General features: G+C 48.6%; 1 protein-coding gene across 6 annotated transcripts in view; it reads left to right on the forward strand.

The window, feature by feature from the left end:
- PFKFB3 (6-phosphofructo-2-kinase/fructose-2,6-biphosphatase 3) overlaps positions 1-10,252 on the forward strand; it is a 41,381-nt gene extending 31,129 nt beyond the window's left edge. For 2 of the 6 annotated variants that reach the window (XM_038154254.1, XM_038154250.1), the window contains 7 exons: positions 882-1,011; positions 1,173-1,235; positions 1,394-1,458; positions 2,966-3,136; positions 4,198-4,220; positions 6,043-6,093; positions 7,387-10,252. In XM_038154254.1, coding sequence (XP_038010182.1) covers positions 882-1,011; positions 1,173-1,235; positions 1,394-1,458; positions 2,966-3,136; positions 4,198-4,220; positions 6,043-6,093; positions 7,387-7,393 — 510 coding nt within the window. In that variant the 3' untranslated portion in view covers positions 7,394-10,252. The remainder of the gene's footprint in view (positions 1-881; positions 1,012-1,172; positions 1,236-1,393; positions 1,459-2,965; positions 3,137-4,197; positions 4,221-6,042; positions 6,094-7,386) is intronic. The other 4 variants (XM_038154251.1, XM_038154253.1, XM_038154252.1 and 1 more) reach the window with 4 other exon arrangements.
- Positions 10,253-16,001: the final 5,749 nt, after the last annotated feature.

Here is a 16,001-nt window from a genome sequence, read left to right on the forward strand (position 1 = left end):
CCAAGAAACTAGAATTAAAAGAGAGAGGGGCACACGGTTACCTCTACCTTGAGCTCTTGTGAAATCTTGGCATGTGAAGATCTCACTAATAAATATGTCACTTAACAAACAGTCCCACTGACTTTATAGCAAATAGCATGGAAAGGTCTCTGGAGGTTTTTAGTCCAACCTCCATCGTTCTATCTGCTCACAGTTTTGTGCTGCCCTAATTTTCTTTCCTTTCATTTCCAAAAAAAGTAATTTCCACCTTGTTCTCAGTATCATTCCCTAAGGGTTGATGGTAATATCTCTGTTCCTGGCAGTCTGCTTTCAGGGTGTGACACAATGAGGTGGGAATTGACATCAGTTCTGGATGATACTTTAGGCTGTGAATTGAGCTAATTATCCCCAAATTGAAAGTCATGCCCGTAGACATTTCAGAAAAATCTTTGGAGATATCCTCATGGCCCTGTATCTAACAGAAGAACATGTGGGGAGTTCAGACACCAACTCTGGGTGTCTGGGGCTCCTTCTGGCTGCCTGTCATGGTTTTTATGAAGCCCTTCAAAACCCTGGGGTTTCTCAGGTTGCTCCAGACTTCTCAGAATTTTGAAATCCTGTGCTAAATCAAATACCAAGATGATGGAGAAGCTCTGTCTTCAAAGCCCTTGTTGCTTACCTTAATTAATGCTCCAGGACTGAGATGTGAATGGCTGCTTCTCTGACAGAAGAATGAGGATTTCCAGAGTAGCCTGGGGATGAGGATTTATTTGTCTTTAGCAGTTCGTTGGTTTGCTCAGAGGCATGAAATCAGGAGATATGTACCAAGACAAGGACTGTTGTTTCTTTGGGATGCTCGTTGCATTGATTCCATGCCTCATCTCCCTTCCCTTCTTTCCCAGTCCTACCAAGACCTGGTGCAGCGCCTGGAGCCAGTCATCATGGAGCTGGAGAGGCAAGAGAATGTCCTTGTCATCTGCCACCAGGCTGTCATGCGCTGTCTCCTGGCCTACTTCCTGGACAAGAGTGCAGGTGAGCTCCCTGTCTCTGGGAAGAGCATTGGCCCTGCTGCAGGAGGGATGGTGGATACAGCTCTGGGCTGTTCGCATCCTGGGGTGTGCACCTCTTTGGTGTGGGATGAAGGCGTGTGAGCCTTGTGCTCAGATAACCCTCCTGCTTTGCTGTCTCTGCAGATGAAATGCCCTACCTGAAATGTCCCCTGCACACGGTGTTGAAGCTGACCCCGGTAGCCTATGGTGAGTGAGACCTTCCTAAACATGCTAGGGGGGTTGACTTGTACCTCCTCCTGAATCCAGGCTGTCTGGGAGAAAAGCAGGGATTTGTGGTGGGGCACTTAGGAACATCCTGTGCCTGCTGGGCTTGCTGACGTGTCTCTTTGTGCTCCTTTCTGCAGGCTGCCGGGTGGAATCCATCTTCCTGAACGTTGAAGCAGTCAACACCCACAGAGATCGGCCAGAGGTGAGTGTTGCTTTTCCCTGGAGCTGTCCTTTGGTGTCCCCCTCCTGTCCCCTGTGGTCACCTGGCAGTGGGAACTGCCAAGTCATGCCTGGGGTGGTGGGAATGGGGAGATTGCTCAGCTGGGTGCTTGGAAGTGCTGCTGGAAGACTGGGAGCACCAGATGTGTTCTTGCTCTGCCAAGTCATGGCCAGTTGAGGGTTTTCCAAGGGAAAAGGACTGTTGCATGTTCCTGCTTCCCAGTGTGTTTGCCCAGGGAAAACTCCTCTCTGGTCTCTGACTTTCACCTGCACAGCTATCCACTGGCCTGAGCAGGGAGTGGAGCTGTGGATGGACTTCTCCCAGGTCTCCCAGTTGGCTGGCAGAGCCTGGGCTCAATGCTTGCCCTCCGTCTGCCTCTGAGGGTCTTTTTTCCTGGTATGCCTGTGGCTCTCTGTCATTCTGCAGGGTGGGAGGTGGCAGTGCTGGGCTGGGGATACTCTGTGGAGGAGACCCCTCCTGTGGAAAAAAATTCCTGTAGGGTTGGGTCTATCTGCCAAGTGCTCCACTGGAGCTCAGAGGCCAGGACAGGAGGATGCCAACTCAATGTCAGGGCTGGGCAGCCACACAGAGTGGGCCACACCTGGCAGCACCCATGTCTCAAGATGCTGGGACATTTCAACTTGTGCTTAGTGGTGGAGCCCAAAGTGATGCTGAACAGTTGGGGCTGTCCATTTTGGCCCACATCTCCTTTCCTTTGCTTCCCCTGTCAGGTGGCAGCACCTGAGCTGCCTGTCCCTCCCCACAGCTGCAGGGGGAAGCCAGTCCTTCCCCCTGCATGGGGCCACTGATGCCCTGCTCTGCCACCCTGGGGATGGCACCAAGGCCTTGGGTAGGACAGGGTGAGACACGTGCCAAGTGCTTGGGTGCCCCTGCTCAGCTTTGCCTCATCCCTCCTCGCTTGAGTTGGAGCTTGGCGTGGCGCTGACCCTCACTGGCTGCTCTGCTCCCATGTCCCAAATCTTCCTGATCAGCCTGGGCTGGCTCATCTTCCCTCTTCTTGCTTTCACTCCTCTCTCTGGGTGGAGGGACCAGCTTTGAGGAGGAGACTGATGGGCACCTCTGTGTTCTGCAGAGTCATGGCTTGATTGCTGCTGGGTGTGTTCAGCTACCTGTAGTTACTTTTTTTTTTTTTTCTGTCAGCTGAGACTCAGATGAGGAGAAAATCTGTCTCATATCTGAGTGCAGAGCCATTTTTTTCCTCCCCTCCCCTTCTGTGCTCTTAAGCATTTTGCATCAGATTTTTTTTTTTTTTTTGTGCCCAGAGACTTTCAGTGCATCCTTTGCTCATGGACAGTGACTGTGGGGAAAAGCAGAGGCCACTTTAAGACAAAAAAAAAAAAAAAAAGAAAACCAAAGCAACTTGCTTCTTTTTTTTTTTTCCTTTATAACTGTCGCCTTCTTCCTTTTTCTTTATTTTGCTTTATTTTTTTATATTTACTTTTATTTTCTTTGTCTCACTTTAATTTAGGAAGCAAAGAAGGGACCTAACCCGCTCATGAGACGTAATAGCGTTACCCCTCTAGCAAGCCCAGAGCCCACCAAAAAACCTCGCATCAACAGCTTTGAGGAGCATGTGGCTGTTTCTTCTGCCCTGCCAGGCTGTGTTCCTCAGGAAGTGCCCACGCAGATGCCGGGACAAGTTAGTTGAACTCTTCTTTTTTTTTTTTCCTTTCCTTTTTTTTTTTCTTTTTTTTTGTTCTCGTTTTGTTCTCGTTTTTTTTGTTGTTCTCGTTGTTTTATTGTTTGTTGTCCTCCTGTCACTCCTGAAGCTGAGGAGCTGCTTGCACTTGTCGTAACCTGTGCTGCTGTCTGAGATGCACCTTCCTCCCACGGCTGCTGTCCCTCCCTGCCTTGGGTCACTGTTGATCCTCTCTTGGGTTTTGAGAGTGTCATCAACTTCCACCGAGCTCTAGGCTGCATTAATTTAGTGCCTTCACCATCCAGCATCAACCTCCTGAGGGGTCTCCTCCCTGGAGTGAGCAGGAACAAAGGGCTCGTGCCTTACCTTCCCTCTGGGTGTGCTTGTCTCTGTTGTGGAACTTGGCATGGCAGTAAATCAAGTGCTCTTGTGCTTCTCTGAAGGAGGAGCTGCTGCCAAGACTCATCTTTGGCTGGTCTCCTTCATCCTGGAGCTGTAGGCAAAATGGACCAAAACTGAGTTGGAAGGTTCTTGGTGTGGTGAACCTGGGTGAAACCCTGTGGGTAGCTGCCGTGGTGCTCATGTGTCCTCTGTCACCCACCCATGAAGGGACATAGGAAGAAAGGCCTTGCTTGCTGCTCACTTTCCCAGGCACAAACCCTCTCCTAAGCTCACTAAGGAGTCCTATATAATCTATAAGAGCCTTTGCCATGCTGCCCTTCCCACCAGCTGCCTGTTGGATCTTCGTCTTGCCCAGCCCCTCTCCCTGATGCCTGTGTTGGTGTGATGTCCTTTCTCCCCTCCTCGCCCAGATCCCAGGCAGGTTAGGAACGGCTCTGTGCTCCACCACTGCTCTGCTTGGTTGCTGCTTTGCATGAGCCTCCCAGGACAGCTGGGTCTGTGTCAGCTCCCAGGGCTCTGCTTGGGCTGGTTGAGCCTCACAAAGAAACCTTTTGCCAGCTCAGGCTGCCCGGTGCCCCTCGCTGCTGTCCACTGTCCTCTGCCCGGTGTGGCACGGAGTTACTGACACCTCTCTCTCTGTTCTCTCTGTCTCTCTGCAGCCTTTACTAGGGAAGGCATGCCTGTAAGTACCTTCTTGCCTCTTATTTCCCCCTTCCAACCCTTTTTTCCATGTCTCTTGCCATCCTGCTGGATTGTTCTGTTGTTGCAAAATCCGGACGGGGTGTGGATTTCTTGGAGTTAATGTTTGGCTGGTTTGGGGGGGATTGGCTTTAGGAAAGGTAAAGAGGAGACTGTGGGTGCTGGTTTGTATCCTTGCTGGATGGAATGTCCCAGTTTTGTTGTGAAATTAAGCAAATTATGACTTTCACTCTGATGATGCCTATGGGCAATGCTGTTTGGGTTTTCCTGGAGTTGTCTCCTCTGTGATAGCATGTTGTACTGTAGGGTGAGAGACCTGGGTGCTCTGTCCTTCCTGAGGGCTCTGAGTTGTGAGTGATGGCACCAGAGAGGTATCTGAGAAGCTTCTGACCTTCTCAGGAATGTTCTTTTCTGGAGCTGGATGATTCTGGGACCAGCCATCTGCAGTTCTGCAAACTTGGATTTTGGAAACAGTCGGCCTAGATGTTGTGAGCAGAGTGAATGGAAATTGTCCTTCTCTAGCTCTGTTAAGAAAGTAAAACATCTTGAGCATTTGATCCACTAATTATGGATAATCAAGGTTCTGGCAGTTTGGCTTAGGGCTGTTATATCCCCGAGGAACAGGACAGCCTCTGGAAAAATTTGAAGCTTTTGGACGTAATTAATGCTACATGGAGTTGAGAGCAGCAGTTGTGTGCTCAGATGTCTTCTCAAAGACTGGGAAGACTTTGGAGATGAACTGATATTGGGTAGTGTCCAGGGGCTCTTTTTGTCCTCTGAGGCCCAATTCAAATCAGCCTGAGAATATCCCTCTCAGGGCTTGGGTTGTTTTGTGGGCTGAAGATGGAGGGATCTGCTCTACCATGGCCAGGCCAGAGCTCAGCCCTGCCCGCCTGTAGCAGCTTTTGAATCTCGTATTTCTTCCCCTCTTAGAGTAAATGTTTTTGAGAAAAGGGAAGTTAGGACTGTTGCACTTGGCTTTGCTGGTGCATGGGTTAGGTGAGATCACCGAGTGTAGAAGTTGAGTTGCTCAGCATGGCCTGCATGCCTGTGATCCTCCCCTTGCTGCTCATGGCCACTAAAGCCCCTGATGAAACCTGATCCTCTTGGGTTGCTCTGAAAGCATTTTAGTTTTTATCCATCCTTCCCTCCACCCTTTTCACAACTGTATTGGAGCAAAAGGCACTGCATGCCTTGGTGCTGGCTGGGAGGCTGAAAACACACTCAGGTGTTGAGTTTGGGAGATGGATGTGTCAGATTTTGCTGGAGCAGGCAGTGATGGTTACCCAGGCCAGGTGTAGGCTGGCAGCAGCAAGTTTAAAATCTCCAGCTGCTGGGAGCCTGTCTCCATATCCTAGTGTGGGGCTCAAAGGCTGCTTTTGTGGGACCCATGAGGACATGCCAAACCCAAGGCTTGGTGACATTCACACTGCTGTTAGCTCTGGGAGGCTGCTGTCTTGCACATTGGTTTGTCCCTCACTGTCACGACCTGTAAAGGGCTGGGGAGGTGGAAGGTGCTTGTCACAACATCATGGGCCTGGGTTGGTAGTGGGAGCTTCACTGCATCAGCCCTCACTGTTGGGGTCTTGACCCCTATCCAGGAGGACAGCTGGGGGGGCTGGGGATGTGGCTGAGTACCTCAGAGTCCTCCTGGCTGTGGGATTGAGCTGGCTGGGGGTTGTGGGACTACCTGGCGTGATGATTTCTTTTCTTTCTGCTTGCTTTGTGATCCAAAGTGCACTCTTGAACAGTCACCTGATTCCCCCCCTCCCTTCTTCTTCCCTTCACTTTTCATGCTTAAAAAGAAGACCCGTTTGTCACTTTCTCAAAGTTTTCTCTTTGCTAATATTTCCAAGGTAAATGGCTGTGGTGCATGTGGCTTTTCCTCACCCTCCTCCTGTCTCCTTAGACAACAGAGTGAACAGCTCAGCCCGCTCTGCCTTGTAGCCTAGCTGGGATTCCTGGTGCTTGTAGGAGGCAGCTTAGGTAGTGAAAGCATGAAAGAAACCCAACAAAGGGACAAAAAAACTGCCAAAAACCAAACCAAACCAACAAAAAAAAGAGAGAGAATCCTTCCTAGCTGTTTACTAGTGCTTTTTTCCCCTACCTTGTTTCATGTAGTTCTGTGAGTTGCCCAATGTCCTTGTGCTCCCCTGGCCTTTTCCTGGAGCAGATCTCTCCTGGGGGCTGCTCCTGCTTGTGTGTAGCTGGTTGTCTCTGGTTTTGTGGTCCTCACCACGTGCTGGTGGGTACCTGTTGTCATCATTTAGTACCAGGGCTGTGTCTGGAGTGTCTCTTGGACCTATGAGACCTCATGGAGTGTCACCAGGGGAGTTGAGCTGCTGCTCTACCACTGGTGATGGGTGGTCCTTGGCATGGCCAGCAGGAGCTGCCTGTTCTTGGCATTGCCAAGGATGGGCAAACAATGGCCTCGTCCTTGGCAGGCAGGGGGGACACTGCCCACCCTCAAGGGGAGCAAGAAAGAGATGTTTAATTGGGCTGCTTGAATGAAGAGCATGGTCCCCTGTCACCTTGCTTTGACCAAAGAGCAGCTTCAGAAGCGCAGACAGGGTGGGGTGGGGTGAGAGGGTGTGGGTATTCTCAGTTCAGCTGAAGAAAGAACAGAGATAACTTCTCCCAGGCCGAGCCTGAGAAACTTAGAGAAAAGAATTAAAACAACAATTATTCTCTCTCCTTCTGTAACCATAGTTTATAGCTATGGTTCTCCAGAGTGTGTTACTCACAGCTCACCAATAGTGTGAGAGGTTTTTACTTTGAGACCAATCAAGTCTTGCCTTAGCGAGTCACATTAGAGAAGATCTGCTCCCTTCATTAAATTGCTTTCTGCTCCACCTTCTGAAGACTGGAGTCTTTCATTCTGTCCCTGCTCAACAGCATCAGGAGGGGTTCAGCTCAGTTTTTAGGGATATCTAAATTCTAACCCTGCAATTAAAGCCAGGCAATGCTTGAGGAGGGGTGAGCAGTGAGTCAGTCAGTGCCTCTCTCCTCGGGTGGGCCGTGTCCTCTCCTCTGTGGTGGGCGCTTTGTGGTGACCCGTGCGTGGCTTTGTCCCCTTGTTCACGTGTTCCTAGAAGCCGCTGCTGGGCTGGAGCCTGACCTCACCACCTCTCCTTCCCCTCTCGTTCCAGAACATGAACAACTCCCAGAAGCCGTCGTGACTCCGTGGGCACCGTTGTGAGGCCGCCGGCGCCGCCAGCTTCTCATCCCATCGCCATTCCCGAAGCTTGCTTCCAACCCGGTCCCTGGGGCTGCCCTGCGGCTGGCTCCACTCCCACTGCCCCCAGACCCCGCGCTGCTCAGCGGGGAGGGATGCAGGAGAGCCCAGGAGGAGCCCAGCTCCCTCTCGGGGTCACCACCAGCTCTTCAGGCTGCAGCGTTTGCTCTCCTCTCCAGCGTCCTGTTAGGTCGTAGCGAGCTGTAAAGTGCTTCTGTAGTGCACAGGAGTTTAATTTTCTTCTGTTTTAGTGGTTTTTGATCTTCTGTATGGATGATTGGTACCCATCCATCTCTGGGTGGGGTGTGTATATATGTGGATGGTGAGGGGTCAGTATAGAAATAGGGGGAAGGGGGTGGGTAAAGGGGTTTTGCATTATTTTTTTAATTATTATTAATGTTGTTAATTACTTTTGAATAAGCCCCTAACATGCTGTGCTGCAGTCCCTCACCCACACTACAGCTGGTCACACATGCCAGCCTGGCTCATGCAGATCTGTGAGCACCAGGAAAGCAGCTGTGTGAACTCCTTCACTGCAAGAACTGCTGGGCTTAATAAAAAAAACCAACCCATTCTTTCACTTTTTTTTTTTTAATCAACATACCTTAAAGGGGTTTGCAGAGAATGCAGATCTGCTGCTAAAACTGGTTGAAAGATGCTTGCAGTGCATGAGGAACCATGCCAGCAGGGGCTTGGGTGATGCTTTCATCTTGGGGAGCACCCAGAGATGGTCTGAGTTCAGGCATGGGTTAAATTTTGGGGAGGCTGAGCACTGTTTGAGGTGCTGTGCTGGTACTTCATCTCCCCTTTCTTCTTTTTTAGATGGAAGTGGAGGTATTGGGAAGGGTTTGAATCCCTAGGCTTAGATGCATTTTGTAGACACACAGGTCTCATGGTGGCCAGAGGTCTGGCTGGGTTGCAGGAGTCCCTGTCTGACTGCAAAGAGCCACAAGAAGGGACTGTTTTGTCTGTATTTTTTAAATTTTATATATACATGCACACATGTGTGTGTGTGTATGTGTATACTTAGAAATTGCTTGGTTTTTGCACTTTATTTGTGGCAGAAGCATAACTACTTTATTTTTTTTCCTAGTTGTGCCCCTTAACAGGGGAAGCCTGAATACAGGCAACTTTTTCTATTTGTTTTTAATTGTATTTTGCATGCTGGAAAGCTGGGACTACAAAATAATAGTAAAGTGTTTGAGGTTGGGGGAACAGGGTGAGGACCTGACTGACTCCATCAGCCAGCTCCCAGTGGTTTGATCCATAAGATCCCTTGTTGGCAGCCTGTCCTGGGCTGAGAGCAGTTAAAAATGGCAATTAACCACTATTGCTGTGTGCAAAAGTCTGTGGATTTTGGAAAAATTTTTTTAGGGTTTTGGGTTGGATTTTTTTTTTCCCCACCTATATGCAGCGTCTTCTCCATGCCCATCTCATGTTTTTTTTTTTTTTTTTTTTTTGTGAAGGCAGCCCCCCTCTCCTGCAGCACTAGGCTGGGAAACTGGAGGAGGGCAACCCTTTGGATTCATCCTTCCTTCCCATGACATTCCCCAGTGTCCTGTGTAGGTAACACCATCCCCAGAGATGGGATTGGAGAGGTTTTGTGGAGAAATGATCTTTTTGGGAGTGTGTGCATGTTTTGGGGGTGGGTCTGGTCTGTTTTTTTTTTCCCTTTGGGAAAAGGTGAACCACAGTGCCTCGCGCTTCGGCCTCGCGCTCGGAGCGGCACCGACGGCGGCAGGGCTCCCCGTGTGCCACGGGGCTGACAGTCCTGGCACTGCCCTGCCTGTGTGAGCTTGTGCATATGTGTATCATATTCCTGTACAGATTAAAACAAAGAACGCTCCCCCCCACTCTGCTTTATTTCTGTTTTAATAGCCTCATTAAAAGCAGACTTCTCCCTTTGTGCCCTGGGTGGCAGCTGCGCTTTCGGTTTCTCTGCCTTTCAGATAAATGAATGTTTTGGGGAGGCCACTCACTTGGCTCTTTTCAACTTCCTCCTTCGTGGGGAGTGTTATCTCTCTCCTCCTGCTGCTGCAAAAAGATAAGCCAGCAAACACAAACATGATGTCTGGCTGCCCCGAGATCAATCCTGTACACGTGTAATTGCGCAGATGTTTTGGTGTGTATTTGTGTGTGTATATATATAAATATATATATAAAAAAACCAGAAAAAAACCCCAAAATGGCCCTAAACTTTCATCCTTTAGTAACAATAGACGTCTCAGTAGGTCTACATAAACATGAAATTCAAACATGGTGTTTTTTTCCAGTATTGAGTAAACAGCTCTCCTGAGTTCCTCTTGTGCTGGAGGGTTTGGTGGGATGGTGTCAACCCTGTGCCATCACAACTGCCCCAAAAAGACTTGCTGTCCATCTTTTTGGTTAACAGAGCCAAGGACTGGGCAGTTGATGCCACACCCAAGGCAGACTGGCAGAGAGGACATGTCAAACCACACCAATGATTTCTTCCCCCACCTTTTTTTTTTTTTTTTTGCTCTCTGGTTTGTTTTCCTTTGTGATACTTGAATTTATTTTTTTAATTTTTTTTTAATAGCAAAGCGCTCTTTATTTATTTAATGTATACTGCAAAGCTTGGAGAGAAGGGTGCAGTTTCTTGGGATTCCTTTTTTTTGATTTGTGGTATGTTAACTGTTCTGTATATACGTCTGGAATAATTGCCTGATATAAAGCTGTGCCAGCTTAAAAACAGGGTATGCCTTTCAGAAATTTGTATATTTTGCAGTTGCTGGACCAATAAAATATCTTGTTGAAATACAGAGGTGATCTGGTTCTTCCTTGTGTCAGAAATCATGCTCTCAGGCCCTAAAAGTCACCCTGGGCTGCCTCACACATGTGCTCCTGTGCCTCATAAATAAAAATTCTTATAAAAGAGAGATTGGAGCACCCTGTTCTAGTGGAAGGCGTTTCTCAAACCATTCTATGAATTCTACAAGGTTAGTAGGTTAACACCTACTTAGGACAAGCAAATGCCCCCCAAGCTGTACATGCTCCATCACTCTTGAGTAGAAAAGTGATGTGTTGGGATTTGTCCTGCCTAGATCAAAATCTAGGGTGCAAATTAGGCAGGACTAGGCTTTTTTATTCAAACCCAGTCTAGTTCTTGAAATTAAGTACCTGGGTGCTGAGTGAAGGGTTGGACAAGAGCTGTCCCCTGAGATAAGGGCTGTCTGCCCTGAAGGCAGGAAAAGAGCAGGTCTCATGTGCAAGAAAAGTTCCCTGTAAACCTATGCGGGTTTTTTTAATTATTTAATTTAATATTAATTAATTGTTCCAGAGAAAAAGTAGGAAAAGGCAGAGCAAGGTGTAATTTGACATGATTTTTGGGAGCACACCTTGGGTGGATGCCTTTTCTGTGATTAGAGGCTTGTCCCACTATGGGAGTTGTATCTCTAAAAGCTTGTGGGGAGCTGAAGGGGCTAAAAGGTGCAGAGTGCTGTGCATCCCAGCTCAGCTCCGTGGTTTGGCTCCTGCTGGTGATGAGCAGCCCTTTCTCTGCTCTCCCCTGGGCTGGCAGAGCCTGTCAGGCCTTGCTTTGGGCCAGAGCTTTTTGGGGTGCACAGGGATCATCTCCCTTCTCCCAGCTGCTCTGTGCTCCAGGCTCTCTCACCAAGGAGGGTGTTCTCTCATTTTAAGTGTGATTGAGGCATCTGCAATAATATTTTCTAGGTGGACATGCTGAGGTGTGAGATTGTGGCCACACTCATCCCTGTGTGCATCCCGAGGACAGGGAGGACCCCAGGAAATCCAGCAGCCACTAGATTTTAATTAATTTTTTTAGCTTTTTTTTTTTTTTTTTTATCTCTAGCAACCTGGCTGTCTCCTTGAACCAGGCAGAGACAAAACACTTGTTTTAGGGCAATGAACATAGCCTTGCACCCTGCTCACAGGGAGTCCTGCAGGGGCTCTGATAACACCTCCAGCCGGGGTGGGCTGAGGTCACACGGAGCCACAACATCAGTGCAGCTCCCCTGCCCTCCCCAGGGCTCTTTGGAAGTCGTGATAAAACCTTATCCTTGTGGGAAGAGCACGGGGTGATGGGGGGAAGGTTTTGCCTCCTTGAGAATGGCTTCGGGCAGCATTTCCAAGGCTGCTCTGTAAGAAAATTCCCCCCCCTCCGAAAATCTGTTCCTTTTTTCCATGTGCACGATGGGGCTTGTGTCACACCCCCCCCAAAGTGAGGGAGGGGAATCAGTGCCAATGCCATCCCAGGCAGCAGCATCCTTTCTTTTTCTTCCATGTGATGCATTTTATAGCAGCATCCCAGAGAGGAGAAGCTGCTCGAGGCCGGGCAGCTTTAAAGGTTATACTCGACAGCAGGAACATTTCCCTGCTCCCAGTCCAGCCCCGTTTTTATTAAAAAAAAGAAAAAAAAAAAAAAAAAAAAAAAAAAAAAGGAATAAACCCCCAGCTCACTGCTGGCAAACAAGGCGGCGAGAGAACTTGTGATGGCTAAAAAAAAATAAAAAGGGCAGACCAGTCACGCTGGCTGACTCAGCTCTGATTGATGGCTCAGGAATGTGTCTGGGATTAACCCAACCACGGGCAAACCTTTACAATGCAACACGCTGGATGAAGCACCGCGGCACCGCTCACCTGCCTCCGGCTGGGGAGGAACTGCCCTCACATCATGGGATTGCAGGGGGGCTTTCTTCTCTTTTTTATCCATCTGTGAGAAAAAAAGATAAAAAGAAATGGCTGTTTTCGGGAATTGCTTTGCAAGGGGCTCTAGGAGGAATTATTTGCAGTATTTCCAGGTGTCTAGCTGCATTTATGCAGTTTTGCTGCAACCAAGACATCCTGGGAAGGAATATATTTATGTTGAGATATGGCATAAATCATCTCCCCTTCCTTCTTTTTTAAATGGAAGTGGAGGTATTGGGAAGGGTTTGAATCCCTAGGCTTAGATGCATTTTGTAGACACACAGGTCTCATGGAGATGGCCAAAGATCTGGCTGGGTTCTAGCTGTGTGTAAATCAGTCTCACTGCTCCTAAACTCTGCCAAATGTCAGGGTCTCTTCCCCATCCCCAGGGGAGCCCCTGTTATATTCATAGTTAATGGAAAACTGTGTGGATTATGAACATTTTTCCCTCACATTTCCCTTTTCTGTGTGTCCAGCTCTGTCCTCTTTGAGGCTGAGTGGTGTGGTGAGTAGAAAAAGTGTATCAAAATTGAATTATTGAATTTATTCGAATTAATAATTAATTAATTATTGAATTATTGAAATTATTTGTCAGCAATGCTGGGAGACACTACATCATGTGGATGGAGGAGTAGTGGTAAGCATCAACACCAAAAGCATTGACATAATCCCATAAACCTAATCTAGCTGAAGATGTTCCTGCTCATTGCAGGGGGGTTGGACAGGATAACCTTTAAATACCCCTTCCAAACCCAAACCATCCTATGGTTCTATTCTAGGAAATTAATTTGCAGGGCCTACATCAAAGTTGGCTTCATCTCTCATGCTCCCCCTGGAAGTGCCCTGCTCTCTGGTCCATCCCCAGGAGCTGTGTCTGCTCTGGGGAGGACATGGGTGTACCCAGCAGCTCCAGCTCAGCTGATGGTGGGCTAAATGCCTTGAGAGATCTTCTCTGGACGTTATCTCCCACAATCCTAAGGAAAATCTAATTTTCACTGTGACAACTGTTACTGAGTCTGGTGAGCTTCAGGGCAAGCCAGATAAAACCCAGCTGATGCATCTGTCCACACAGCTTCCTGCACAGGGAGAAGAGGTTTTTCTTGCTGATCTAAGATTCAGATCTAGCACGGTTTGAAGGGACAACAGTCAGGATCTCCCAGGCTTTATGAATTGCTTCTCCCTCTAGTAGAAGATGCAGACTCTGATATTGCACCCACTCCTGGCCAGACACCAGCAAACATTATTTGATCTTTACTTTAAGAGGGATCTGAGTGCTCTTTGTACTGATTTGATGTTGGTGGCTCAGAGAAGAAGTTAGAGAAGTGGGCTGCAGCAGAGGTTGTGACCAAAAAATGCAGCTGAATTAGAGCTACAAAGAGAAACAGTAATTAAGACCTAACGAATAATTACCATGGGGGAGGACAGCTCAAGAATGAGCACAGCCCCAAATCCAGACATTTCTAGCTGCAGCTCAAACCCCACAATTAAGCTGTGATTTTGGTCATTATGAGGAGGTATTTCCAGAGCTGGGTCTTGCCTTTTGCTGCCTTCATCCACCCAAATGACTGCCTGAGCATCAGCAGAAGGAAAACCCAGCATTTTGATAAATGTCATCCAAACCAGACTGGAGAGCCTGTGTTGGATGCCTCCACCAAAGCTGGGTGCCAACCTGTGGGCAGAGCTGGAGATGAAGAGAGGAGAAGGCTTTCTGGCTAGAAAAAAAGGCTTCTGGCATGTGTTGCTTTAGAGGTTGGTGGCACCTAAAAATACCCATGTCCTCCCTTGGGAGTCCCACCATGCAAATGTCACCTTGCATTTCTCTGGTTCTTGGTCCATCTCTACCCACTCATCACCCCAGGATGCTGATCCAGAGGGGGACAGGAGGCTGTGGCTCTCACACAGGTGCCTGGTCACCTCATGCACTCTGTGCTGCAGGCATGCCTGTCCTTGGGTGTTCCCTTGGGTGTCACCTGCATGTCAGGGTGATGGCACCAGTGCTCATGGCTGATCTCCCTCCTGCCTCTCCCACTGGTGCTGCTGCAGGGACTGTGACTTACCCTGGCAGTCCAGGGCTGCTCTTCTCCCTTTCAGACAGTATCAATGTCACCCTCTCCCCTCAGTGACACCACAGTGGTGCCCTGACTCACTCACTCCTCCTGCCAGCCTTGGTTCACCTGTGACAAGTTCAGATGTGCTCTCCTGCCACACATCCACCTTATCCTCTCTGCCTGCCTCATGCTTCAGCATTCTTTTGATATTTTGTCCCAGTTTCCTATCAGCCAGTTTCCTATCAGCCTGCTATCAGCACTTTCTCAGTGACATTTTTACACCATCACTGGTGTGGATGAGCCCACCTTTTTGAAGTCACTTGGTACAGGGAGGTTATTGTCTGGCTATTAATTACCCAGCAAGGACTGGCTGCTGTATAAGCAAGGCATAAGAAAATAATAAACAATTGATATTCATCATAATTAATTTGTAATAATGACTGGGATGCCTTTCCAGGCTTGTTAATTGGTTCATGGTGAATATTTCTGAGCATGGCCACTGCACAGAGACTGATTTAAGCCTCTTTTTTGGCACAATTTTGCCCGTGATGGGGTCTGTTGCAGAGGGGAAAGAATTCCACCTGCATCCCTTAAATAAAATCACTTGCAGGAGTCAGCAAACCCTGGAGAGAGATGGGACTGGGAAGAAAGGGAATTAAGCCAGAAAAGTTGTAATAAAGGGTTTGAAGGACTCATGGTTACAGCTGGCTGAAAACCAAGGATCTCGGTTCACCAGAGATCTTCTTTTTAAAATGTAAATAAAAATAAAAATACCTTCCTGTCCAAATGGGATGGAAACTGATATTTTTCAAAATTTCTGAAGCTCTTTTTGACCTCATGAACTGACATATCATTTTCCCTGTTTTGCTGAAGATGTTTTTAAAGAAGTGCTGGCCTTTTCTGAAAAAAAATATTCCCTTGTTGGAAAACCCTGCACTGGAGTAATGCTGGAGGAAGAAGAACCACTGATGGGAGAATGGGAGTGACCTTTTATCACTCATTAAAGATGAAATGAGGTTTTCACTGCCCTTATCTTGCACAGGGCTGGACACCCACACCTTGCCCACCCCCAGGCACCTCCTGGGAGACCCAGCAGAGAGGGGCAAGCTCAGGAATGCAGATGTGACCCAGCGTGGTGTCTCTGGCACCTCATTGTCATCCCTGGAAACGCTCTCAGCAGCTCTGTCAGCAGTGCCCCAGACAGGGAGAGAGCTCTAGGCTGGAGCACAAAGCCCACCTGTCTGCCCTTGGTGGTTTTATCAGGGCTATTAATTACCTCCCTATCTGCTAAGCTGATCTGAGCCTGTCTGCACCTTCCTCCCCAAGCCTCTCCTAGCAAAGCTCTGCTGCCCTGTGCCTGCAGAGCTGCTCCGGGGCCGGGAAGGACAGGCTGGAGGGTGATTTAGGGCTGTGAAGGTGTCAGCCAGCCCGGGATGGCTTTTTTGCCTGGGCTGTGAAGCTGATTTTCCTGCAGAAAGGCCAACTCAGCAGAGCTGGGAGGGTTAAGCTAAGCCAGGCAATCGCAGGGATGCCACAGGGTGAGCCCGTGCACGTGTTGGGTTTGGCTCATGGGCTGCCATTGCCATGGTTTGGTTGTGTGTCTGAGATTGTAATTTGAGTTTTGCAGCTTCTTTAGGGGCCTCTTCAATTTTTATTTTTTTTCCCCTCCACAAATGCGGCCTGGGGATCTGCCCTCAATGGCAGCAATGCCTTGCAAAGTATTTCTCTTTCTGGGTGCCCTGGAAGGTTTTTGTGCTAGCCTGGGGGAGAGGATTTGGTTTCATGGCTTGTCTTTGGCACAGCCAGGATTTTTGGC

The sequence above is a fragment of the Motacilla alba genome, chromosome 1A (genome assembly GCF_015832195.1).
Source record: "Motacilla alba alba isolate MOTALB_02 chromosome 1A, Motacilla_alba_V1.0_pri, whole genome shotgun sequence".
Taxonomy (NCBI): Eukaryota; Metazoa; Chordata; class Aves; order Passeriformes; family Motacillidae; genus Motacilla; species Motacilla alba.